This window comes from Alligator sinensis, unplaced genomic scaffold (assembly GCF_000455745.1).
Source record: "Alligator sinensis unplaced genomic scaffold, ASM45574v1 scaffold170_2, whole genome shotgun sequence".
Classification (NCBI taxonomy): domain Eukaryota; kingdom Metazoa; phylum Chordata; order Crocodylia; family Alligatoridae; genus Alligator; species Alligator sinensis.
This window is the reverse complement of record NW_005842290.1, coordinates 720622-748159: the sequence shown is the minus strand read 5'-3', so window position 1 is coordinate 748159 and position 27538 is coordinate 720622. Positions and strand designations below refer to the sequence as shown.

Here is a 27538-nt window from a genome sequence, read left to right as displayed (position 1 = left end):
ACAGAAGACTCGCTCTTTAAAAGTAATTTAAAATTTCTGTAACAGATTTAAGATGTTTGAAAAGACTATTTTCCAGTCAAGGTGCAGCTTGGAATATTTAATTTTCTTAATGCTTTCTTATTGTAAAGAGAAAATATTAATGCTTGTGAAGATCCTGCTGAGAACAGATACTGAAAATTGTTAAGCTCCAGCCGCTTGGTAAGAGATAGATGCTTGGTACACTTGTGTTTAAACGTGTTTGGAGATTTAGAAACGTCAATGCCACATTAGGAAAAGTTTCATCCAGTTTAGAGTAGCTGTTCACCTAGTGTTTGTGAGAAAATACATATATAAAAGAGAGGCTTCACCACATTTATCAATCTTCCCTTCCCCTTTAACACACTTGCAGTACTCACAAAACCCCATAGACTGAAATGTCCATGAATCACATACTACAGATCTGAGCAATTCTGCCATGTTGGATTGTAAAGCAATCTGCCATGTTATGATTTCCATAAGTTTTCCTTCATACTAAATCCCAGGCATATAGTAACACCAGTTCAAAAGAAAACAAACACACCAACCAGAAGTTAGTTTACTCAGTACCGGTCTTGTACATAATCATGAGGCTAGCACTATTAGGCCAGCACTATTCAAATACAGAGTAAAGAGGCTTTACTGTCCACTGTGTCTTTTATTTTCTAATTTCAACATGTGATCATCTTTAAAGGGAGCTGGGAGAGAAGTGAGGGATACACCAGCTGCACTTTACAGTTTAACAATCACAAAAATAGCAACTATACAATCTCTGAGTTTCACAAAACTAGCTTTCCTTTATAATGCACTTGACAGAACAGGATTAACTGCAAAAAGTGAAGAAGCTACAGCTGTGAAGTGCTATTTTGGTTAAAAATAGCTAAAAACAAAAAAGCAATGACTACAACATTGATCTGGGTTTTCGGTGGATAGATTGTCGGTGTCTTCTGCATCTCTCAGTTCAGGCTTTATGCTTCTTGATGAAGTTAATGAGCCCATTTGTTGAGCTATCATGAGATGTCACAGGGGCATCAGAATCCAGTTCTGGTTCAATTTTCTTCGCCAACTGCTTTCCAAGCTCAACTCTGCATTTACAGAGAAAGAGAGAGAGAGAAATAAAGAAGTCATTTAAAATAAAACAACGACTTAGTAAATATTGCTGTTAGTCAATACTGAAACTTGTGTAGCACTGATCTGTGCCATGGCCTACACTCTGGCCCAACCCTGCATGGCAAATCCAGATGCAAACCAAATGCTGTCACCGCTCCCCTGCCACCAAATTTTCAGACCTATGGGGATCCCTAAAGGCTGAATGACATGGCTCTGCAGGCCAGACCTGGCCCACGGGCTGTAGGTTGTGCACCATTGCTACAGAGTAATGTTTTATGTTCTCATCTCAAAACACCAGGCTGTGGCATCCTCAGCTAGGGGGGAAAAACCCACAAAACCCCATAGTTTTGGAAAAGGCACTTTGTCCAGCTTTTCAGGGAAGCTAGTAGAGACTGTGGTGGCAGTAAGAAGTTAAGAATGAAAGAACAAAAGCAAAACAAGATTTTCTGAAACCTACAGGAGGTGAATCCCAGCTGCGTATCATGTCACCTCAGAGCTCCCGCTACCAGACACATAGGATGGAAGGGACCCTTTTTGGTTTTAAAATGTTTAAGTATGTGTGGTCATGCTCCTTTTCAGACCTCAGTTGTTGTAGCAGGAGCTGTGGTGTTCTGAACAGCTTTCAACCTTCCAGAAACCCCTGGTTCAATTGCTATAAAAGCTGCTAGAGAAGACTACAGTGGTAGCCCAGCTCTCTAGGAACCAGGCCAAAGAGGCACTAGTACACTGAATGCAAATAGGTTCCTGGATATGCTGAGATGACCAGAACTCCTGCGGATACCCAGGTTCTGCAGGGTCCCCATCATCTTCCACTCACTACTTAAAAAGGAAGAGACAGGTTTCACCAGAACAGTCATGCATTCCCCAGACTCTTTGCTGCCTCCTGTGAGGTTTTATGCAGGAAAGCAACACTGCTCCTAGCACGTGAGAACAGGATTAAAAGGAACAGCACTTGACTGTTTCCTGAGGAAGTCTTAACTTCGTTTGGTGGAAAGAGACTAAGTGAGAAATTCCTCACAGGGCAGACATCCTATAGGAGGTCCACAAAGGTTTAATTAATCACTAAGTAAACTGGAGGGCTTGGCTAGTTTTTGGAATAAGTCAAAGATCAGGTTTTTCTAGAGTCTAGTGATTTTAAGCCCTCAATGTGACATAATTAGACCATCTGGATTCATATACCCAGACAGCCCCACACCTCAAAATTAATAATTACTAGTTGCTTTTAAAAAACTTGGGCTGAGTATATCAAAAACCTCCATAGTATTACACAGATGCATCATTTGAAAGGCAGCCTACATTAGAGTTACAGTTTCTGGATTAGAGACTATCCCTGTGGGTAGCTGCTTGAAACAGGAAAGCAAATCAAAAAGCAGTTGGCTTTTCACTTCAGCCTCACTTCAAAGCTGCTTCATTGTTACCGTTCCTGTAGGTGTAAGGTAACTTAGGCTGACCACTTACTTTTAGGGGACTACTTCTATAACGGAAGTATCTTTCTCCTCCTCTACTATTGCCAAAAGCTTCAATTACTCTCTCTCCTCCCTATATATTGCGATTTGTTTAAAGAGACTAAGGTCCTTTAATCCTCCCTAGAGAGTGATGCCTTGCACAGGTTTATGTAGGGAGATAAGATGCTTTATCAAAAAAAAAAAGCACGTGCATGTGCATGCATGCAGTGCATAAACTTTCTTCATTATCCTAATCTTTTTTTCCAAAGGAGCAGTGAATTATAGTGCTCTATAGTTCATAAGGAAACAGGTCAGACTTACCCCCACTGGTCATAGCTGTTAATATCCCACACAACTCCTTGAACAAAGATCTTGTGTTCATACATAGCTACGTGTATGGTGGGGGGGGAAAAAAAAAGACCGAGTTATCAGTAAGCTTCATCAAAAAACTTCACTATAACATTAACAGTAAAGAAACATATTTACTTACCAATTAGGGCTCCCAAAATGAATGGGTTAAGTTTTGTAAACAGAATGGAATTGGTTGGGCGATTTCCCTCAAAGACCTTTTAAAACAAACCAAAGTAATATTACAGTGTTTCTTGCATCAGAAGGCTCCTCAAACCCACATTTTATTTCCATTAAAGACAATACACAGAGGAATCTGAAGTGTCCTATGGGAAACCAACAGTATTTTCAATTTGTTGGTCATCTCAAAAATGATATTAAGACGTTTACTGTAAACCTAATAGCAAAATGTCACGTCCACATGCCAGCCGCATGCACAGGTTCAGCTCTACACTGATGGCAGCAAATAAGTCTAGAGAGCAGAAAGCTAATCTTTTCTGATAAGCAAGGCAAGGTTTCCTGCTCAGTGTTCTGTTAGTAAAGCAGTAACCTAGTTTGTTTTTAAAGAAAGGAGTTTGCCCCATGGAGAAACGCAGCCAAGTTATAGTCATTGAATCTTTAGGTTCAATATTTCTCGCTTGCTGCTGTTCCTTTTAACAGCCACCAGAGGGCACACTACTTCCCATCTATTTCTAATAAATCATCTAGCAACAACTACATCGAACCCCTGAGAATTTGGAAAGCACGTACAGAGGGGGTTAAAATGGAGGTGCAACTTGAAGGGAATTAAGACAGTTCTCAAAACTGGTACCTTATGGGGAAGAAGCTTCTCCAGAGTATCACCACTCAGGCCAGCAGCCTGCAGTTCCTTACGAGCCTCATCAGTAGTCTTTCCTTTCATCAGGGCCTCAGTCTGGGCAAGGAAGTTGGCCAGAAGGATCTAAGGGGAAGATGTTAGATAGTAACAAGCAGCAAAAGTTACTGTTCTTCTAGCTAAAGGATGGGAACATTGTCTAGAGGTTACAGCTCAGGACCGATTGGGATTTCTGCTTAAAATGAGGCACCTAATAGTTATCTGTAGAATGGAACTTCATGGTATGTCATGAGTCTTAACGAGCGTTTACAGTATTTTCAGGTTCTTAGATATAAGCAAAGCAGTGTTTAAAGCTTTGGCATAAATTCCTACCTCTGCTGAAGTCAGACCTATTCCAAACTGGCTAATCCAGGCATCCATTTACTTTAAATAAGAGAGAAAATAAGTCATAAGAATGTGCCAAGTTCCAGAGCCTGCTAACTCACCCTGCACGCTTACTGAAATTAACCACCACCTCTCTCCACCTGACTTGAAGGTTACTTTGAAAGTTTTGTAGGCAGAGACCGTGTCCTGTTTTGGTTAGGCCCACAGTTACTATAATACTATATTATTTCTAACAATGGTTCAGTAAAACTGCTTCCCACCTGTCCTCCATTTTGCAAGTCATCTTTTTAATTCCTGCCTGTAATCAGTGTCAGATTTCTCTGGCAAGGTGATAACAGATGAACAGCACTAACATCTGAAGTTGGTACTAGAGGAAATATTAGCTGTGGGCATCAAGTTTCTCTCACGCTTGACAAATGTTTGCACTGTGAAGAATCTACAGCTCACACTTGCAGTGTGTAGTTAGTGTCAACTCATTTCATTTTTGGTTGTTAAGAATGGGTCAAAATAAAGTGGATAGATTAAATCTTTACTGAGTAAGGAATCCAGACTCAAAATCTACCACCTCGGGCATAGACAGTCTCTTATTAACTTCATGAATTTGGGCTGAAGGAAGTTCAAGCTTTATGCTCAGCAGTACTTTGTCAGGAGAGGTTATCTGCTTTGAGAACTCAACTCGTCACACTCAGGATCAGTATGCACTCTGGATTGCAGGAGCCATCTCCAATACCTGCCTCTCCCACCTCTCTCCAATCAAGAAGCCACAATATCAAAGTCTCCCTCTAAAACGGTAGCTGCAAAGACAAGACCTCCACCAGGTACAAGGTCAGAGGCTATATTATATGTGGCTGAAAAACCTAAATTTGTTTGCTTAGACTAAGGGCACATCCCCATATGTTTGTGCCTCTGCTAGTTGTCCCCATGTATGCCCCTGCAAGCATGCTTTGGCACATGGCAAATTGCCCTGAGTGGGGTAGGGGAAGCTGGGACCAGCACCTGGGCTGGCCCCAGCAGCCTTACCTGGGGTCTTGGGGCTGCAGCTGCAGAGTGCGGCACTAGCTGACCAGGCTCCACTTTCAGGCAACGCATACTGCAGCTACATGTGCTGCCCCGCTTTTTTTGGATACTTCATCTAGTTTTGGCACTGCACTGAAAATATGCAGCACAGAAAACCTTTTGACATGGACCACATGCGTTTTGAAGCACCTCAAAACCCTATGAGGTGCCACAAACTACATATTCCCGCTCAATGGGACACACCCTAAGGATGCATCCAGACGAGTATGGACTACATGTGGTGTTCACGCCGGCGTTCCCCATACTACTAAGTTTGCAGTGCAGGGGAAGATCCTGGTGTCAAAAAAACCTGTACTTTTAAAAAAGTGGGGCAGTACATGTGTTGGCAGCATGTGCCACCAAAAACTGGAGCTTAGCCAGCTGGAGCCATACTATGGCTGCCAGCCAGGCTCTCTGCTGCTGACTTGCCATAGCAGCAGCCCCTGGAAGCCCTGAGAATCCCAGGTGAGGCTGCTGGAGCCAGCCCAGATGCTGGTCCCGTTCTCCCCTACTCCATATGGGGCAATGTGCCACAGCCAGAGCGCACGCGCATGGGTGTTTCCTGACAACAAACACATGTTCCTACTCATGAGGTCACACCCTAAAAGTGCAATCACAGTGGTACATTTAAAATATATGGTCTATTTACCAATACATTCAGGCATATTACAGTGTGGAATGAACTCTAGTGCCTTCAGCAATAGTAAGAGGAAGTAGACTGCCATTGATTAAAAGCATCTTGCATTACCTTATGATGCAAGCCATTCCTGATTGGGTTCTGGGTCTGGACTGGGATTAGGAAGTCACAGGGAATCATGCGAGTTCCTACCAGAAAAACACTGTTAGTCACACCTAGAAATACTTTACAAGAGAGCAGGTAAAAAGAGGCAGGAAACTTTTGCTACCTTCCCCTGCAGTATTATGACAAAAAAGTTCCAGACACACTCTAAACTGGCTAGAGAAAGCAAGAAAAGTTTCATGAAGTTTGTGGCTAACCTTACTTAGGAGTCTTTTTTAGGAAAAAAAAATCTAATCCTACAGCGACTGCATCAGTGTCAGCAGCCTTGTTAACCAGTGAGTGGCTTTAGAACACTCTAGCAGTTCAATGACCATAAAAAGTCAGATTGACCAAAAAACGTCAGATTAGCCAATATCCTTCCCCTGGTTTAACTGCACAAGTGCTGTGGTCTATAGTGGTTTTGATATTGGATACTGAGAACTTGCCCCAAATCCATACTGCTAACATACCCAAAGCAGTCTGGTTATACCTTGATGAATCAGCTGATAAAAGGCATGCTGCCCATTGGTTCCAGGTTCTCCCCACACAATAGGGCCAGTGTTGTAATCCACACGACTGCCTTTCTTGGTAATGTATTTACCATTGGATTCCATGTCACCCTAGAAGCATAAAGGATGAAAGTTTATCAACTCGGACTATTCTACAAGTTTTCCCTTATGGTTCTTGCAGGGCCAATCTAAATAGTGATTGCCTTATGCTTTAAACCAGGGGTGGGCAAAATGTGGCTCACAGGCCAGATGCGGCCCGCCAAGCCATTCTATCCGGCCCACGGAGCCCCTAAAAAATTTAGAAAATTAATATTAATCTGCCCAGGGCTGTCTGTCATGTGGCCCTCAATGGCTTGCCAAAACTCAAGAAGCAGCCCTCTGCTCAAAATAATTGCCCACCCCTGCTTTAAACACTGTATTTTTTGCTTGTATTTGATTTATGGAAAACCAGAGGGTTGGAATGAGGATAAAAATCTGTTGTTTCTTTGGCAAGGGAGGGTTTTTACATCAATTGTTGTAACTACAGTAAACAAGAGCTGTCTGTAGCAAGATATTAACACTCCTAAGAGCCCTTCAAAACATCAGTCATTTATTTCTAAATGGCTAACGTTGAATCAGTAAGTAACAACCTGACTGCATAACTATGGACCATCTTTTATGGACTTATCAACATCTTCCATTCAGGCGAGATCTTACTTGCTGGAAGTAGGCAGCAAAACGATGCATGTATTGGTCATAGGGCAGAAGGGCATGGGTTTCAGTTCCGTAACAGTTGATATACCAGACGCCCAACATGGCCAGCAGGACAGGCACGTTCTTTTCCAGGGGGGCACTGCGGAAGTGGTTGTCCTTTTATGTTGCAAGGAGAAGAGACAGAAAGAAAAACTACAGTGAGGTAAAACAGTGGACTTCCATGAGTGAGACTCTTAGATTCAGAATTTGGATTGTCTGTATGTTTTAAGGCAACTGTCCCCACAAAATTAATCACAAGGGAGGCTTTCTAGGTGGAGACATTTTACAAGCAATGAAAGGGGTGAGGAACAGAAGGAAGAGAAGTACTTTTCCACAACTGAACTTTAAAAGCCAGTCTTCTGTGCCAGTCTTTTAATAGCAACATGGGACCAAGTTAACTGGAACGTAAACTGTGACATTCTCAGACTCACCATCCAGTGGGCTCCTGCAAGCAGATTCTCAAAGTTGTCAAAACCTAAGAATAAACCAAAATATAGTTTAACTCTCCCAGCTGACACTTGATTTCCTTGGAAGAGTGGGCTGCAACACAACCAAGACTGGTACCCAGTCAGACTTCCTTCCATTAGTAAAATTCTGAGTCAAAAGTCATGCTATGGTTTGCTTGAAAACCTAATTTTGACAGAGTAAGTATGTGAAAGTACACAAAGAGGTAATGTCAGTCATTAGGGCCTGCATAAGTTGAGGGCTTTCAGATAGCTGATGGGGGGGGGGGCAGGGGGTGGTGAAAGAGTGAGCCATCAGGAAAAACAAAAGTAATTTCTAGGAAACATGAGGAATTACCAAGCTGTCTTTGCATCCAGTCCCATCATTACAATCCATAATCAACATCACTGATTAGGACACTGACAGTCGGCGCCCTAACAATCTACCTAGAATACTGCAGCCTGCCCTTCTACAGTATTTTACATGGAGGAGGAAGAGATGCTCGTTCTTAAAGTAAAAGCTCTGTGTCAAGAGCCAGCTGAGACAGAGCAGGTTTTGGGAACCGTGGCTCTAACAGCAAACAGTGCAGCTAGTTTGGCTCGTCAGCAACCCTATCGGTTTGAAGGCAGAGTAGAGCTGTGCGGGGCAAATAAAACACCACTGCTGATCTGACCTTTGAAATTAAATTGTTCCATTTTAGTTTGTTTTACACATTCATATTCCACTTGCTGCAATTCCCAATACTTGTGTTATTCCAAAAGCATTACTCGCAGCCTGCATGTCCAGGGATTTTTAGCTTTTGTTTAGAAAAATACAAATTATGCTTAGGAAGAAGCCAAGAGTAGAAAAGAAGAGAGAAAGCCATCAATCTAATTTGAGAAACAACAGCTCTTAGCACTGTGAGCTGTCCCCATTACCACTAGTTACTTAATGCGATCCCACTCTGCACCTGAAAAATCAGCAGAGGTGCTCAAGCCAAACAGGCCCTCAAATGAATAAATAAATAGCAGGCAGCTGGCAGGAGGGCCTTCCCAGAATGGGGATTTTGACTCTAAAACTTACTTCAGGTAGAGCCAGTGTTTTTTTTAGATCCACAAGCCTTGTAGCCTGGGAGAACTAGTACTAGAGAGGAAGTGTAAAGTCAGAAAGGGAGGATACAGGGTAGCATTCTTGTTTTAGTCCTGAATATAGTGTCTTGACTTAGAATTAGTGTGTTGAAGTATTTCAGTGTTTAATACGCTCGTCTACAGAAACAGCTAAATGCATTTTTTTAAAACATTTTAAAAAGTAAATGCAATTGAAATGTATTTGTTACAACTGCTTTTGGAAAGGTTGTGACTACAAGTAAATCAGGGATATTTTGACCATGCAAGTAGCCATTTATCATCAAGTACAAATCTGTGGGAGCAATTTCAAGTTTCAACACTATCTTCTTCACTGGTTGGCCTTTTAGCACAAAACATCCTGCTAGTGGAAGAAGAGTTTGTGTAACTTAACATCTCGACCCCACCCTCCCACACCAATATGAAAGTCTAACCTTCCCTCCCCACCAACCAGGAATCTGGTTAGTACTGCTGAAGCAAATCACGCAGACTGTAATGACTGTGTTTCTATAACATAGATACATACCAATATGCAGGGCAATGGAGAGGCCAATGGCTGACCACAATGAATAGCGGCCACCAACCCACTGCAAATAAAAGACTGTTTTAGACAGCAGTAACATATCTCCAGCAATACATTCTGATACTTCTTCTTACACTGCTCTTTCTTAATTTTTTTGCCAACCATTAATTGATTTTTTTCTAACCCATTCCATCTTTTCAAGAGCACAAGATGTTACAGGTGGGAGATTTGTTAGCGTGCTTCCATGTTCTGCACATACATACCAAACAAGTGAGCCTCTTTGGGAACAGGCTGATTTAACATCAAACAAACCCAGAAGACACTTGCACTATTTTGTTATGGAATCCAAAATAAGCTAGCTGGAGTATTCAACCCAAAATATAATCCAAGTCATTTTTACAGAAACTTTTGGGAAACATGGAACTCTTATGCTCATTGTCTATTCATGACTCTCACATTTAACAAGCTTGAAAAAGACATTAAAAAGGTTGAACTTATGGAAAGAACAAGGCACGACACAAAATAGTTCTGAAGGCTGGCAGTTATTCTGGCTAGTGAAGACTCATGTTGTACCACATGTTCGGAGCCCCATTCAGCTATAAGTTTATAAAGCTCTCACATGCAACACTGCATTACAAAGTGTAAGGCACAAAGTGGTGATCCCACTGGCCAAGGCTCCCTTAGGCATTAAGCATGTAACCTCTCTCGATGTTTTAAAGCAAAGGTTCTCAAGCATTTGCTACTATCCAGAGAACTGGTAGGTCACTTAGTACTGGCTCCACCTCATTTCCAGCTGGTAAACTTCAATTCAAGGCAGCTAAATATGCATTAAGTGCTTTCCTAATACAGTATACCCCTTTCCACATAGCTATTCCTTACATAAATCAGAGTTTTCACATCGTACGGGTAGAGTAAGTGTTCCACAAATCATTAGGGCATTGGCCAAGCTATGAAACTGTTTAAAGGATAAACCAATTTAAATGTTAAACAGACAGCTTTTGGGGCTTCCGTAACAGCAGCTTTCAAACCTCTAATCTGTCAGGCATATTATTAGGAGCCATGAGTTGACCTATCTAACATTTTCAGGTACAGTTCAAATAAATTACTTCTTCAGAAAGTCAGAGAATAAGGGCCACTGAATTTACAATTTGTGTCCATTTAAATATCAGATTAGACTCCTGTTCTTTTGATATTGACCTTTACTGACCTAGATTATATACAGTAGGCCTCCAACTGTCAAATGTCACAGCTTATAATAACTACTTATAAGATATACACTGGGAGCAAGGCACTGTCTCCTGTTACCCAACAGCTGTCTAGACAGCAATGCATAGACGAGAGGACTTTAAACTGAATGGCCATGAGGTAAGGTTTTTATGTGTTTTACTAGGCCAGTGTTCATTTGATTTGCCATTAGTGATGCAGTTTATCCGTTGCATAACAAACACATTTGTGTATTTATTGCAGTATCTCTCAATCATTCACATGATACTGGCTGGTTCTGGGGCTCTCCAAAGCTAATAAAATTGTTCCAACAGTTAGTATCTATTGCACAGTGCTAACAATTTACTTACATCCCAAAATTCAAACATGTTCTCAGTGTCAATTCCGAAGTCTTTAACTTTAGGCTAGAATGAAAAATAAAATTAGTAACAATATTCAGATTACAGGATATATTCATCATAAACAGCTACTCCAGGATGCCTGAGAAACTAGAGCTATATTCAGTGATGTAAACAATGAGTGCAAATGGCAACATAGTGTAGCAAATTAAATTAATATTCAGTCATGTGCCACATGAAAGGTTAGGCCAAACAAGAGGACTGGGGATGGCAGAGGGGACTTTAAATGACCTAATCAAGTTTTAAGGTAAAAGGAGGCCTCTCCTATATTATAGGCCCTCTTCCTAATCGCTCTAGCATTTCCTACCCTATCTTCATTACACGAACAAATTTTCACCCTGTACAAATCAAAATGCCAAATCAGTGTATATTACATTACTCGCAAACAACGAGTTGCTTATACTGCTATTTTCATCAGTACAAAAAACTTATCCCCAAGGTTTCAACAGGTATAAAAATCTACCCCACTCCAGGATATGACTATTTAAGCAGTAAGAAACACTGTTTGTGAGAATGGGAAAGCTACTTTAAGCGTAAATTCAACTAAGGGGAAAGTTCAGGTCTATACAGGAGCTCTGAACAGATTCTCTCATACTAGATATGCTCCCCACCCCTCAAGCCCAGCTCTTCTTCTAATCCACCAGTCACAATCTTTTACTTTTCATCTACAAGAAAATTGCCTTCTTGGAAGGCGAACAACCTGGAAACCAAGAGGGATTTTGTTTTAAACAGACATGAGGTTTTGTTTTGTTTTTTACATAAGATAACTCTATGGTCTTTAATACAGATTTAAAGAAAGTAATATACTTACTCCATTGGTAGACAAGGCAACAAAATGCTTGGCCACCGCAGAAGGCTTTAATAAAATAAAAATTAAAGCAATTAGACACACACAAGGTGTGAAATATTTTTCATTACAAGTAGTGAAGCTGGTATAGCTCCAATAGAAATATTAATAATCTCTTTTAGATTTGCTGTCATTTGTACTTGAACACATTACTACCATTGCCATGTGTGCTGTATTTGCATTCTTAATGAACCTGAATTCAACCTGTGACCATGTGGCTATTTTAAGAGATTCGGTAGCACACTGGAACCAATTCAAAGTAACGTGCAAATATAAAAGGTAGTCCCTCTATACAGCAGGTACTAAATATCTTGGAGCAACCATACTCCACATTCAAGAATGGTGCTGACTATCTGTATATAGCTAGTCCTGGTGACCAGATTTTGGAGCAGCCAGGATTTCTTTCAGATGGAATCTGGATGGAAGACTGGAATCAAAAGGTCAGGAGATGCGAGACGATCCTTTCCTTGTTACTTCAGTGGCACTACTCCAAGTTACAGGTCTGAACTGCAGCCTCTCACTTTGCCATTTAAGCCTTTTGGAATTTGTAGAGACAGGGAAGTGCCATTGTATGGATAGTAAAGTGAGGAATAACCACAAAGTCTGAGATTGATAGTAAGTACAGCCATGCTCATGGGAACAGGTTAGAAACAGGTTTGCATTTAAAAGAGTAAGTCATAGGAGCGTAGAGAAAGAGCGAGATAAAAGACTTCTAATCATAGGTCAGGCATCTGCTGCAGAGATGTCAGTGTACACATCAGCTATAACTTCTTTTATAGCTTTGAAAGCTTTGCCAAGTACTGGAAGGCCAATCCCTGGAGGCAGCATCGCCTCAAGTTGCCTCTGCACAGAAGTCTGACAGCTATGCCATCTCATCAGGTAGTTGAGAGGCACAAACATCTACTCACCATTTTAAAAGCCAAATAGTTTTCTACAAGGGATTTTAGGTGCAACTCAAATGACCATCTAAAGTTAAAAACTAAAATGGTTTTATCACTAACTCAAAGGAGACAGACAACCTGTAACTTTAATGATAATGCACCAGCATTTAATGTGCTTGGGACGTGTAATGCACCAGCATTTAATGTGCTTGGGACGTGTTGAACTCTAGGGCTGGTGTTTGAGCACCTACTGGCTCTGTTCCAAGGCTTCCTCAGAATGACTAAGGGCAGTTTCTACTTAGCAGATACTATATTCTATTGTGTAACTTAAGCATATTACACTTACATCATTAGCAGCATGGAGGAACCACTCTTTGGCTGTTTCTGCATTGGTGATAGTTTCCTGGGTGGTGAAAGTCTGCGCAGCAGGAAAAGAAAAAGAAGTGTCAATATAGTCATGAGTATGAAGTACAAACTGTGTTTGAGGAATGCAAGACTAGTTCAGGCTGTGAAACTGTGTCCAATCAAGTTATTCCAGCTTAGAGCAGAGTAATCTACATTTTCATATAAGAAAGAGACAACAGCAAACAGGTTTCAAGGAAGAGCACACCATCAGGCCTGCAGAAACTTGTATTTCTAGGTACATGTTTAGCTTCCTGGTTTCACACTACAATAGGTTTGGAGACATAATGGGTATTTATGATGTTTGTTTGCAGACATACCAGTTTCAATGTATATAACTGAAGCTACTGGGGCCTAGACTAGCTACTCCAAGACTTTCAGTTAGAGATCAGCACGAAAGAAAAAAGTTTAAAGTGTCCAACCAGGACAACTATCCAGTTAGGTTGTTGCCCCTCATCCTATTGGTTCTAATTTCCATTTTTCACATTTGGGACACTTCGTTCTCCTTATTTCTGCTAAGACTCTTCCTATAACTTCATTCTGTTGATTAGAGAGACCATTTTCCTGCTTTTTGAAGTGTGCAGAGAAGGTCAGTCATGCAGTCCTGCTAAGATCATCCACAACCATTCTGATTTACTCAACCATCAAAATTTAGTTTTGAGGGTGAACATAATGTTCATTCTACTCCCATCCATCTCCAGAATTATTTCATTATGAAACTTAAGTTTGTTAAAGAGGGGAAAAAATGCCATTCATTCACTTCCAAATATATCCAATTATCTAGAGTCTGACAAATAGAAACCAAAGTGTTACTCTTTTAATGTGGCAATATTTTAAGGCTCTGAACCATGAGGCTTGAACTCAATTATACACAAAACAATGTAACTGGTCATTTTGAAGTTTTCTTCTTACTCCATGCACAGTTGCTGTTCTGTATTACTGCCAATATGAGATAATAAGCAAATCAAGGTCAGCTTTACACATGTGGGAATTTGTGCCTTTGTAAAATACAACAGAACCCCTTTGGTCTCAAAGTGAAGGGAGGCCAATCATATAACTACAGCATTTCTGTCTTTGTTACTTCTTCAAACAAGACAGCAGGCAGAATAGTCTACTTTGTATTTCCCAAAGAGGAAGACAAAAACACTCAGTAACTATATTAATAAATGAAGGTAGAGCCAACTCCAGTAAGTCTGAGAAAAGCAGAATGCTCTTCCCCTATTGCAATTAAAAAGACTTACTGTAGCTTAGTTAATAGTTTAATATTTTAAACTCTTTGAAGAGAGGGTTGTCATTTTGTTATGTGCTTGCATAGCGCACTGAAAAGGTCTCAGACAGCACCACAGTACAAACAACAAATTTAGGACATATGTTACCAAATCCTAATTTCAAGATAGCTTGCGTGTACTATATATTGCATTACAGTTATTGCGTTAAAAAGCTGAGTGTAAAATGAAAGTTACAATGTAAACGTGAAAAATCCCCATACTTTTATTTTGGGTACAAGTTAAACCTCATTTTGAATTTTAAGGATGCCACAAAATTTTAGGTGCACAAACACACACACAAGATTCAGAAGAAAACCCCAGAGATTTCAACCGAGTTCACAGTTATGGTCTTTCTGAGTTTACTGCAACAGTATAATTGATCTAGTTTTTCTCCTAGTCAAGAAACAAGTGAAAACTAAGAGCTGGCATTTTCTTAGCGGTGCCCCAACTCTAATGATGTTGAGGACCCCTGTGCCAGAAGGATCATAAATTATGTTTTCTGAATCTGAAGAGATGAGGCTTTTTGGATACAGCTCAACTTTTTTGGACAAAAACTAAGCATAATTTAAACAATGGGAGATTCTTTTTTGCATCCTCTGTGATTTATGGGCATTTATTTTGGCTAAGCCTTTCACAAGTCAAGAAAAATTAGAGACAAGCAAGTGTATTTGCTATACCTTAGATGCAACGATGAAGAGTGTAGTCTCAGGATTAAGCTCAGCCAGGGTTTTTGCCATATGAGTACCATCGATGTTAGACACAAACCAGACACGGGGACCTCCCTTGGAATATGGTTTCAGTGCTTCAGTCACCATCAGGGGGCCCTGAAAAATAGCAAAACAGTTAGCATCTTACACATACACACATACATGGATATGTGGAAATCAATACCACAGAGCTTACCAAGTCTGAGCCACCAATGCCAACATTGACCACATCAGTCATGGACTTTCCAGTGTAGCCCTTCCAGTCTCCACTACGAACTTTCTACAATAAACATACAAAAACATATTTGTTTCACAATTATGATTAAATTATAAGAAATTTACCAATATATTTATTTTTATCAACTCCTGCCAGGAGGCTCAAAGTAGGCTCTCCTATTAATCAAAAGAAAACAAAGTAAACAAATGCACAGCTAAGAAAGTAAAGTCTGTAAATAAACATAAGAAACAGGGCTTGATAATTTGGAAACAAACTGCCCTATAAAAAGGGCCAAATTAAAAAAATAAATAAAAATCAGATTTTACATAGGCACATATTTCTACTCAAAACTAGTAAGAACTGTACCTGATGTTCACAAGGTAGAAAGTGCCCCTTACTGTAAGGCAGTAATGAATATTAAAGCTTCATGTTGTTCACTATGCAAGGGACTGCCCCATACCACTCCAGCCAAAGCTTTGCATACTAATACCAATACCAACATTTAAATTTAAGAGAGATATCTGAAGAAATTCCCCAATTCTAATGTCATAACATTCCTGCAGTGTGCTTAAGTCATTTCATATCAGATTATCCCAATAGCACTTTCTCTTTAGCTATGCCTTTTTAAGTTAAAACGACTCCACTAAAGAAAAGCTTTAGATGCATGGTTGTGGTAGTTAGGGCAACCTCAGTTACAGGCCATGCTTTTAAATCTTACCTACCGAGTTTTACCCTCAGCTAAAATCAAGTGACCCCAGGTTTTATGACCATACTGGGATAGGACAGAACAACAGTTAGTTAAATACAATTATTTTGGTAACACAAATGGGCACTTTTCATGGAGACAAAGTTTCCAGGTGCTAGCTCTGAAGACAGAAGTCCTACCTATCTAACAGGTCTAACAAAGACAGTAGCAGTGGCAGCTTCCCCACACTGCACCATCCATACTTCTTATCCTAACCATGAGGAAGAGCTTCCAGGGTATAAAAAGGCTGTACAATTTCTATGGCTCATTCAGCCAAGACTGCCAACATGGGTACCAATTAGTGTCAATTATTTTGGTTTGGGCATTTATCCACTGGGAACTGGATCTAGTCCAAACTTGCTTTGTATAGACTACCACATGCTTGTCAGGCAGTGGCCACTACCACCTGGGCAGGATTCACACTCTCAAACTACCAAGCGCAGACAAGAGCTCATTAGCATCCAAGTTTGGCACCCAGGCAAATAAAACTCACCAAGTCACAAGCTAGTTCCCAGTTTGGTATCCATCTTTTTTCCTGTATCACTTGTCCCTAGAGTGCTAATTCTTTGTGCCTATGGCAAGTACCAGGACTACTGCCCCTCATTCTTTCTAAAGTTAGGCAGTGCAGTGCTCCATATTAGAGGCAACAGAGCAGAGTTATACAAGTAGAAGTGTCGAAACAAATTAACTCTGGTGCTTGATACCTGGCAAAAGTGTTTCATCTTGTCCAACACCTTGTTCACTTCTGGAGTGACATCCTTGCCATCAACTAATATTGGAACATTGGAGCGATTCCTCAGGGCAATATGAAGCACAGCCCGGTTCTGAAATAAAAGCATTGACAATATACAAAATGTTAACAGAGGCAATTCTGCAGTGCAGATGTACAAACCACCACATCCAGAAGGCAGCAGTGTAGGCAAGCATTACTGCCCTGAACACTATTTAAGGATCTCTTAGGTTCTTAAATTGAAATACTTCTGTTAACAGTAGACTGCATCTCTCCATATTCCCAACATAGCGAGCGTTATGGCATCCAACCACTTGACCTGATTTGTAAGAATCAGTGAAACATGGTCTAAAAAAGCATTCTATGGAAGTGTGCAACCTGTCCAGTAGGCCAATAATGGATTGTAGTGAAATATAATGAAATAAAATGTGTAACTGAAGTTCAAGATCTTGTGAAATGTAAGATGCATTACAACTGCCTTTCAAAATTCGAGGAGGTACATACAGCCACTTTGAGCTCAGTAAGTGAAAGATATGCAACAAAAGAACAATTAGGGCTGATTCTATAATCAACTCAAGATGGTATACTTAAGGGAGTTAACATTCTTCAGCAGTTTATCAATGACTACTCTGGAATAGGTAGATAAGCATATATTAATAGCAGCCACGTCACAGGAAAGGATATGATAAGCGTACTATTCTATACCACTGCTCTCAATAAAAATGCTCTGTGAATACTCACATAGTTAATACCCAGGTGCAGCATTAACATATTAGGCCAGCATTTCTCAACCCATGCGTCTTGACCCAGAAGTGGGTCGCAAGACTATATGAAAGGATCACAAACTTTAAAAATGGATCAACAAACTTTAAAGATAGATTCTCCTTTAAAAAAGTAAAACATGGGAAACTGTGACTCTTCACTTGCAGGCTGGCAAAGTTCCAGTCTGCAAGGGACTGCTTGGGGCTCTCCCTGCCCTACACACTGCGGGGCTGGAGCCTGGGGGCAGGGAGAAGCGAGTCAGGAGTGAGGGGTCCTGAGCCAGGACTGGCCACTGATGTTTACAAGTGGGTCCTGGTACAAAAAAATTTGAGAACCACTGTGTTAGGCTATGGCATGGTGGATTTGATTTAAATCATATCAATTTAAATCATGATTTAGATCACTGGTCAGGAAGCCTTGATTTAATCATTGCTTTCTACAAAAAGTGCATTCTTGTTGTCTGATAGCCTTTATTTATTTAACTTCTTGAAACTCTGCACTTCTAGAACATGCTAAGGGCTTGACTGTGTGTACACAAACTTGCAGTACAATAATAGCGCCGACAGGTAGGTAATCAGGTCTTCTCTCTCATCTCCATATGCTGTCTTTAACAAGGATGTTATCTCTGGAGACAACAAATTCTCCCTATGCCTAAAGAAGATTGTTTGTGTCCAAAAGCTTGCAAAGAACATTTTTTCCAGCTATTAGCTAGTCTAATAAAATATATCACATCTACCCAAAGAACCTTGTCTGCCTATGATCTATGGAGACACCAATCCGCAGTTTGAGAACTGAAGCTAAGCATCACAGAGATGCTTAATGGGATCTTTTAGACTGAGCACTGAGTCCCATTGAGTAGAGTGGTTTTCTTTAATCTTCACTAATCTATAGAGGGGCCTCTAGGAACCTCATAATATGGGGCCCCTAATATAGTCCATGGCCTGTTGTGACCTATGTCTAAAACTTCTAAAAAAAAAGTTACACGAATGTATTGTCTTAAATAGTATATAATTAGAAGTTATAATCCCTATTCCATGATGATATCTTTGATCTTAAACATATCTTAAATTCAAACCATCTTTATATGTTTATTTTTTTAAAGCATCTTAACCAAAAGAACCTAAAACAAAACAAAAAAAATCAGAATAAAATTTAAAAATCTGTTTTGTTTTAATTGCTGATTTTTATCCACCCTGAGCTACGGACAAGTTCTGTTCTCAGAGGCACACCAACTCCCTAACTTCGACTAATATGTGAAAGTCAGGTGCCAAAACATGGCCCTTGCCACGTACAGTGGGAGTCCATGGGTTGTTAGAGGCTGGTGCTGCTCTAATCCAGGGTTGAAAAGCTACAGCTAGCAGTAATTAACAAACAGAACAAGTCTGGTATGTCTCGCTACTCCCCACTACAATGAACAGCATTGTAGGATAAAGACAAGGAAGATATGAACCGCCAAATGTTATGAGTTAGCCACCAAGTGTGCAATACAAACCAACTGTGCTGCAGCTTATGGCTCAGGAGACCAGAACTTCCTGAACTAAATTATGAAGACATTCTCTGTTTCTAAATTGGGGGTGAAGAAGAGGATCATTCTCTAGTTGGGCATGCCACCAAAATGGCATGCCACACAGACAGAGGTACACATGGAAGAATCAAGCAGACACTACCCACCATCTAGTTTATCAGAATGTTTGCTCCCTTGGGTAGAAGATTTCAAAACTACCAAGACCTTCGGGGGGGGAATCAAAACCAGTATGAGCTGATAGCCTATCAATGTTTGACAATATCTGTGTTAGTTCATGGTGCTATTTCCATTTTATAATAAATTCTTTATTTGATGTGATATTCTGTATGGCCTGATGGCATGCAAATTTAATACAGGTTTCGTTCTAAGGAAGCCTTCTGCCATAGTTCTGCTCAATGTATACAAGAGCCCAAAGCAGAAAGCAACTTTTTTAATGCTACTTCTTTTGCATTAGCAGCACTGAAATAGGGAATGAACTATGGAGACTGAGCACGTCGCTGCTTACTACTTTTAAATGTCTCAATGTCATTTTCCGATTAACCAATTACCTTAACTGATGTTTGTTCCCAGACAGGGAAGTGAGGGCAACCCCAAGGGAGTGTTCTGCAATAGATCACACACTCTTCACGCTTATACTGGAAAAGACAGAATCTGAAACCCAACCCTGACTCAGCTCTCCAGGCAGCTGATAAAGCAGGAGCTCAGTAGTACTGTGGGACAGAGTACTGTCCTGCCAAGTCAACTCACTCCTGAGAAACAGGACATTCACACCTGGGTGACCCTGGGGAGGGCTGAAGAGTGACTCTGCAAGAAACCTGTAGTTCCAAAGGAGGAGACAGCAATTCCTGCCTGAACTGGGACCAGGGAATCTTTTCCCAGAACTGCTTTTGGACCAGAATTCCTTCCTGTTTCTCAGGCTTCAACTGACTGAATGGAACACTGCTCTGTCCCACTGAGCTTTTGCTCCAGACTGCTTTGTCTGGAGAGCTGAGTCCAGGATGGGAGGTCAGAATTAGAAGATTTCAATTGCCTTAAGGTATACTTTTCAATGTTTTGAAAATCAATGTCTGTACAGAGGCAATTACACAGGTATAGCTGAGCTACAGGCACATTTTGGGGGTGAAATAGCTAGATGTAAATAAAATTAAAAAAATCAGGAGTTTTTAGATATTCTGGGTCACTTTTGAGGCTTTAATTGCTTGTTCTCAAAAAGCAGAGGACAGTTGTGTCTCCAGTTAAGGATTTATTTTACTTTTACCCTGCTCTTCTCTTCCCTGACCTATACACTGGCTAAGGCTAGGTCACTTGCATCTATGAAGTGAAAACAAGTAATACAAAAGGAAAAGGAACTGCCTTTCTAACCCTGCATGTTGGGCAATCTCTGCAAGTACTCCTGCAACTGCTGAGCTACTCAGAGCAAATAGTGCCAGTGTAAAGGCTCAGTTCGTGTGAACAAAAAAGCTAAGGGAAACGATTAGTTCTAGCAGAAAAGTGCAAAAGCATGAAAGGACTACTATTTCATAGTCCTTCCATGCTTTTGAACTCTTTCTGGTAGAACTAATTGTTTCCCTTCCCTTTTGTTAAAAAAAAAGCCAACAAAATGAGTAGCTACATGCATTTTTTTACAGCACCTAGCCTAAATCTTACACAAAGCCGTGTTAGTCTGAAGTCAGGCAGAAGGTGGGGCAAGGTGGCACTTTAAAGACTAACTGGTTCAGAAAGGCATAAGTTTTCATAGACAACATCATACTTCGGATGCTATGATGAAACAGGCTATTGCCTACAAAGTTTATGCCTCTCAACAAGTTAGTCTCCAAGGTGCCAGCCTGCCCTGCCTTCTGCCGTCTTCAAGACCCACGCCAAATTTGAACAGCATGCATTCTAAAAAGGTAATGCTAGTTTTTAGACTAGAAAAAGGGGAAGATGCTCATGTTCTTATCTAAATAGTGACTGGTTTCTGCATTTAGAACCTCCACTGATAAATACTGCCTGATGATAAGAGCTACAGGCATCAGCTCCTATAGAATATCTTGCATGCAGTCTGCTAGGCATCTGGTTTGCTTCTGCTTAAGACTAGTCCTGCAATCAATCCCATATGAGATTTGCAAATGGGCAATTCAGTCTCCTTCCCACCACAGGAATGAAAAAGGGAAACGCTTGCTCCCACAGTCCCTTCAAGAACTGATGCAGTGGGGAAACAACTCCTACTCCAGCTCCCCACGCTTGTGCCAGGTTGGGACCCAATATGTTGCAAAGGTGGCCCTTCAACCCCTATTAATCATCATAACTTGTTTGTGCCTCCTCCCTAAAGTATGTATGTACAGTAAACACTGAAACAAATAGTAGCCCCATGTTCATTAGTTCAGGGCACTACAACTATATTTTAGACCCCTCCCACACCCAGCACAAATATGCATAACTGTGAGGACAGAGTCACGACAGAAATAGCCTTACCTCAGTGAAGTTGATCTTCTCCCCCGTGAACATTCGCTCCCTAGCATTTTCAATGCCCCGGGACTTGGCCTGAGAAGTATAAAAATAGATTGTTCACTTAAAGATAGTAAGAAGCCATCATGTCCCAAAGGAACATCCTCTGTCCTGCAGCTGGGCCCACTAGCTGCATAAAATACTAAACAGGCTACATCAAAAACGTAACTGGCTGACATGATCCATTATTTTGCAGCTTTAGAGTCACTCTCCCATTTGACTGCAGCTGCTTTTGTAGAACAAGGGTTCCCAAAGCATGGCCCATGCATCAAATGCAGCCCATTAGTACTTTTTAAACAGTTACCAGGGGTTCCCAAAGTGTAGCTAGTGTGCCAAATGCATTGTGAGCCTCTGATACAGGCCAGCATCCAAGACTGTCCCTTTGAAATGGCCCCCCAGGAACAAGACGTGATCCCCCATGTCAAGTGTTTCTTCACTTGTGGGGGCGGGGAGGGGGTTGTATGTTAGCAATAGTGAATACACAGAGGCTCACAACTTATTTTTCATTAATTTTTTGTCAGCATCACCAATGCACTAGGCTACCCCCCATTTTTAAGACAGTAGGGTGGGAAAACAAAACTTTACTGTTGGCCTAAATTTCTCCAAATACATATCTGATGCACTGCAGATGCAAGACTCCCCTCATCTGACACAGGTAGCCAGCAAGGACAGCAAACCTGGGTGCTACACTGAAGTTATTCAGGCAAACCTTTTCCTTTAAAGAGTATGCTCCACCAGAAGTGACAGTCTCAGACTTTCAGATTCTTTAAGCAACAAAGCATAAAGCATTGCTTAAATCAGGGCTGTCCAACTAGTGGCCCACAGGCTGCACCTGGTCCACGAGGAGTTAATATGCAGCCCATGGGCTCCCATCTGGCCACCATTTCCTCATCACATCCACTGCTGTCACAGCAGTCAGGATCTCTGGGGCAAGAAACAGAGCCAGAGGAGACCTGGGAAGCTCGCTGCCTCCATGACCACATCAGCAGGGGGCAAGGGGAGACGCACAGTGGTGGCAGAGGCAGGGTTGGGTGGGGTGTGGGCTCATACTGCTTGTGGGGCTTGCCTTTGCACCAGCAGTAGCAGTGCGGGGAGGGGAGGAGAGGGATGGACTTTTGCTACCTGTGCAGCCATAGCAGAACAGGGTAAAGAACAGGGCTGGGGACTTGTGTAGTAGGGGCAGGCTCATGCTGCTCACACAGCAAGGGGGCGGCATGGGATGGGGAACTGGAAGACTGAAGGATTTACAGCCCCTGGAGCATGCAGCCTGTGCGGTGTGTAGCCCAAGACCTGACTGGTATGATGTGCTGCCTCCAGTTGCTTTGAAGTTGGACAGCCCTGACTCAAGTGAGAGGAGAAATAGCATTAAGGGTACATCACCTGTAATAATTGAGTTTGGCTCTCGTTTTTGAGAATATAAAGGTTTGAATCCATAAAGAAAAAAAGAGAAAGCACTTATATTGATCTTTAAAAGTACCTGATGGTTCTATTTATGGATAGTTAAATCACAATGGCCCACGTAAGAATGGGTAATGCAAGCATGTGGGAACAGACTATCTAGATGCACAGAAGCAACTTTAGGGAAGCGTTCCTGCCGAATTTAATAAAAACCCACTCTGCTGGATGCTCTACCTAGAGAAACAGAACAGACAACAGCCATCTTTTACAGTGTCTTGCCTCCCTCAGCTCTGTGAGCATTATTGCACATCTCATCAGTATTAACTTATACTTGTTACTCTGTTGCACATCAAATCTTTGCAACAGTGGAAAAGAACCAGGTCCTCTGAGCTAGAACAGTCTCTCCCATGGAGCATTACACTCTACATTTTTATGGGGTTTATTTTGTTTTTATTAATACTGTGGGTGCTTAAGAAGTTACCAGGTCAATCAGCATCTTCATGACTTCTTCTGTAACAAGGTTCTTCGAATAATCCACCAAGATATCCCCATGATCAGTATTCAGAGTCAAGCTGCCAAAAGAAATGTGGTTTGTAAAGAGAGATTACCAGCAGGAAGATTACCCAAATAATTTGGGCCATAGTTCTATAACAGTTATAAGAGTGATTTAAGGGACAGTTTTGCCCACAGGTTTCTCAAGAGGATTTACTAGGCTTTCTACTGGGTAGTTTTAATTTAAGACTATAATTTTCAACAGGGTGAATTACAGCATCCATTTTCTACTTGTAACTGTTTCACACTAGGCAGAAACCTATCAAACATTAATGAAAATAAAAAGTCATATTCAAAGTGAGGCTAGACTTTTTAGCAATTACAACAATATAAAAAAGCAGATCAAATACCCACATTCATCCTCACTCAAAAAAGGTGACCAATACCCTACAGCTCCAAGCACAAAAACAATTGCGATGCACACACCACTCAGTATTAATCCCACTTGCAAACTGTGTAATTTAATCCTCACCATCCAGTGGAGCTATCCAAATTGTTTAACTAATCTTTGTTTGGAGGCTATAGTCTGAAGTCTCACAAAATGCACATTTCTAGCATTAGATCTGCCTAAAATACAATATGCAAAATGTGTTTCTTCACATGCAGAGTGACCAAAATAACAGCAAATAGCGTATTAGTTCTGCGATTTTAGCAGGGCAATAATTAAAGTGGAGTCAGATTACCTAGGACAAAGAGGGAAGGAATAAAGAGTATGGAAAGGAAGGGGGGAAGGAGGACAGGGCTGGGCTTGCTGAATGGCTACATCCACACTACAGATATACTGTGCACTGATTGAAGATCCATCTGTACTATACAACATGGCCCTAGACCTCTTTTGAAGGGTGCCTGAGGTGTGAGGAGATAAGTGCAGGCTCAAGATCCTCCCTGCCTGGCCACTTCCTCTACACCACTGCTTGGTTCCTCTGCAAGGAGCCAGGCACCATAATAGTTTTTGATATGGGGGGCTGATCATAGTATTATAGTAGCTAGGGCCAGGAGGAACCTGAACAGATCATCTAGCCTGACCCCCTGCCACAGACAGGAATGAATGCTGGGTTCACAAGACCCCAGACAGGTGATCGTCCAACCTCCTCTTGAATTTGCCCAAGGTAGGGGCGAGGACCGCTTCCCTGGGAAGTTGGTTCCAGTTTTTGGCCACCCTAACTGTAAAATATTGCCTTCTGATCTCTAAAGTACCTTCTGATCAGTTCACAAGAGTTATGGAGGAATGCCTCGAATCTAACAAGGAGTGCCTCAAGTCTAAAATGGTTGAGAACTACTGCCTTAGAGTATTTGCTCTGCTGCATCTTGCTCCTTGCAGCTATGCTATTACTCGTACCCAACCCAGTTAGCTTCGAGCTAGCTCAGATGACTGCAGAAACTACTTCCACACATTGACTGAAGTATAGAAATATTCTTACTTAAAAGCTGTGCAAAAGCAATGCATGGACAACCCCTTTTAAAGCTTTAAGCAGATGGCAGGGGGGTTAGACTTGATGATCTGTTCAGCTACCTTCCAACTCTACCAACTATGAAACAGATATTTTAATGTAGCAAACAAGTCTTAATCTCTTCATGCAACGGAAGTTTGATCCCGCCGTACTGATGAACTATCCACCCTCCCTTACTATATTAATATTTTTTTTCAGAACGTTAAAAAAAAATAATTAAAAAAAAAAAATCATAGATTGCAACGCAGTAGAAGGTAATCAGTCACAGAGATCATGTTCTATTCCTTGTATGGTTCATAGATTCATAGATGTTAGGGTCAGAAGGGACCTCAGTAGATCATTGAGTCTGACCCCCTGCCCTGGGCAGGAAAGAGCGCTGGGGTCAGACGACCCCAGCTAGGTGCTTGTCCAGTCTCCTCCTGAAGGCTTCCAAGGTGGGGGAGAGCTCCATCTCCCTTGGACGCCCATTCCAGATTCTGGCACCCCTTACTGTGAAGGGCAACACTTATTGTGTGGTGTATTCCTTTAACTTTATTTCCATTGCACAAACTTGGACTCCATGTTTCCACATGCATATTTTATTTATTCATATGAAGGACAAACCAATCTCAATATACAGGAAACAAAGTAGTTTGAGATTAATTTTTTATTACTAAAAATTAGTAGCAATTAATGTCAAAGAGTATGCTGTCACCTGAAGGCTGACATCCCAGGCCTACCTTCCACACAAGAGAGCTACATTGGCTACAGTAACACATCCAACTACCACTGTGTCTCAGGTGATATAGGAAGGGGTACAACATAAATCTTACTGCAGACTCCTATGTCCTTTCCTTTAAAAGAAACCCAAAAAAACCCCACAAATCAATGATGTTATACTATACTATTCATCCTGCAATGCGGCATCTAATGGCTCATGATACCCAGATGGAAACAAGGGCTTGTCACGTAAGGCACATCCACACTTAAGTGATGTAACCCTTTCCAGTGAAGCCATTTACATGGACCTAGGCAGAATATGCCTCTCTACATCATTAAATAAAAAAAACCATGTCCAGCCTTGAATTCACCATTGCTCAGGGATTCCCTGGTGACATGTAATGCTTTTCTTACATTTGCAGCTAGTCTGGAGGCACTTCTGGATTCTCTCTGATGCAGGCCTCACTGCTGTCATTCACATCTTTGCAACTGCAAGTCCAGGTTACTGCAATGCACTCTACTCTGGGTTAGAATAGAAAGCCACTTCAGCTGGTGCAGATTTTAGTGGCCTATCTGGAGAAGGGCAAGCTGTTTGGAACACATAAAAGCCACAGCAGTCCATATGCTACATTACTGGCTTCTGGGGGGTAGGGTAGAAATCACTAGTCTAGAATTCAGGTATCTCCTGGGTTTGGTGTGATAGCCATTCACTTTGGTGCAAGATCCCCCAGAGCAGGCAACAGGCTGTTTTTATTGAACACTCCCATGCTTCTAGAACTAGCTCTGTCACAGCATCAGAGTTAGCTTTTCAGTGTCAGGGTCTCATTAAGTGTCCCTTAATGAAAGGCTTGATCAGATCTCTGAAGTGGGTGAGAACTAGGATATGCAAGTTTTCATATGAAAGTCTTTTTTAGGCCTAACTTTTGTAAGACGCCCTATTAAGGGTGAGGCACTCAGTTGGGTAACCTAGTCTTTGAGGCATTTAGTAAATAATACCCAAGACAATTCTATTCCGTTTAGAAAAATTCCACCCATTACATTCTGGAGTTTGCCCATCTACCATGCACATGTTAGCAGGCATGTTTACACAGTCACAAATTCATTCTGTGCTCCTCCATTTGAAATCAAAAGCCTCCTTCTGTAACTCTGCAATCATGCACGCAAATAATTCAGCTGAAATCCCAAACAGTACTAGCTCCAAAGAAGCAAGGTGGGACCTACTTTCAGGCCAGAGTCCATCCACTCCATGCATGTGACACCCTGAAATGGATGTAATGCATCTACTTGAGTGCAGTGCTGGTCATATGTGAATGAATCTGACCATGACAGAGTCTATGGCTCACACTCAGTCACACCATGGCAACACTGTTACCATCATTCTGGTGTGCAAAAGTAGAACAGGCTTGTGGTGCTTCACTGTGATGTTCACTAGTGCAGTCCTCTGACAGTGCAGACACTCCCTTACTAGCACAGAGACATTTCTGTTAGAATGGAAGAAATGAGCAAAACTCAGCTCTGTGACTATGTTCAAATGGGGCAAAGCAATATTTGCCAATCACTTTATATTCACACATACTGGCTTATCAGAAGATACTGGGAAAGGAACCTAGCAGAGAGCCCTGGGAAGAGAAGGAATTAATGTAGCAAAAAGCAGAGTCATTGGTTATTCATCATTTCAAAAGTTAACAAAATTACCTTCAAATCATAACATTGCCAGATGCTCATCTCCCTTGCACAACCCACTCATGAGAAGCCTTTTATCTTTTGCAGACCTCTCAATCTCTTCGTTACTTCTGTCCCTGTCCCCTCTTGGCCCAACTAGAAGCTATTCTATTCAGTCCCTTAGGACCCTAGCTTCAGTGGCTACCCAATTTTCTTTTTTCTGCTGGAAAACAATCCGAATATTATCTACATCTATCTGATGAAGTGCAGGGCCCCCGCAAAAGAAGGCTGAGAGGTGATCTTGTGGTGGTCTACAAACTCA

At 41.4% G+C, this 27538-nt stretch overlaps 1 protein-coding gene across 1 annotated transcript in view; it reads right to left on the bottom strand.

The window, feature by feature from the left end:
* Positions 1-556: 556 nt before the first annotated feature.
* The window catches only part of GPI (glucose-6-phosphate isomerase), a 33786-nt gene continuing 6804 nt past the window's right edge, over positions 557-27538 (bottom strand). The window contains exons 3-19 of the mRNA XM_025209472.1: positions 23334-23424; positions 21422-21490; positions 16655-16774; positions 15185-15268; positions 14959-15105; positions 12958-13029; positions 11695-11739; positions 10836-10889; positions 9265-9325; positions 7623-7666; positions 7156-7308; positions 6441-6570; positions 5921-5997; positions 3730-3858; positions 3061-3136; positions 2892-2958; positions 557-1100 (exon numbers count right to left, since the gene is read on the bottom strand). Of these exons, the coding sequence (XP_025065257.1) occupies positions 977-1100; positions 2892-2958; positions 3061-3136; positions 3730-3858; positions 5921-5997; positions 6441-6570; positions 7156-7308; positions 7623-7666; positions 9265-9325; positions 10836-10889; positions 11695-11739; positions 12958-13029; positions 14959-15105; positions 15185-15268; positions 16655-16774; positions 21422-21490; positions 23334-23424 (1543 nt within the window). The 3' untranslated portion in view covers positions 557-976. The remainder of the gene's footprint in view (positions 1101-2891; positions 2959-3060; positions 3137-3729; positions 3859-5920; positions 5998-6440; positions 6571-7155; positions 7309-7622; positions 7667-9264; positions 9326-10835; positions 10890-11694; positions 11740-12957; positions 13030-14958; positions 15106-15184; positions 15269-16654; positions 16775-21421; positions 21491-23333; positions 23425-27538) is intronic.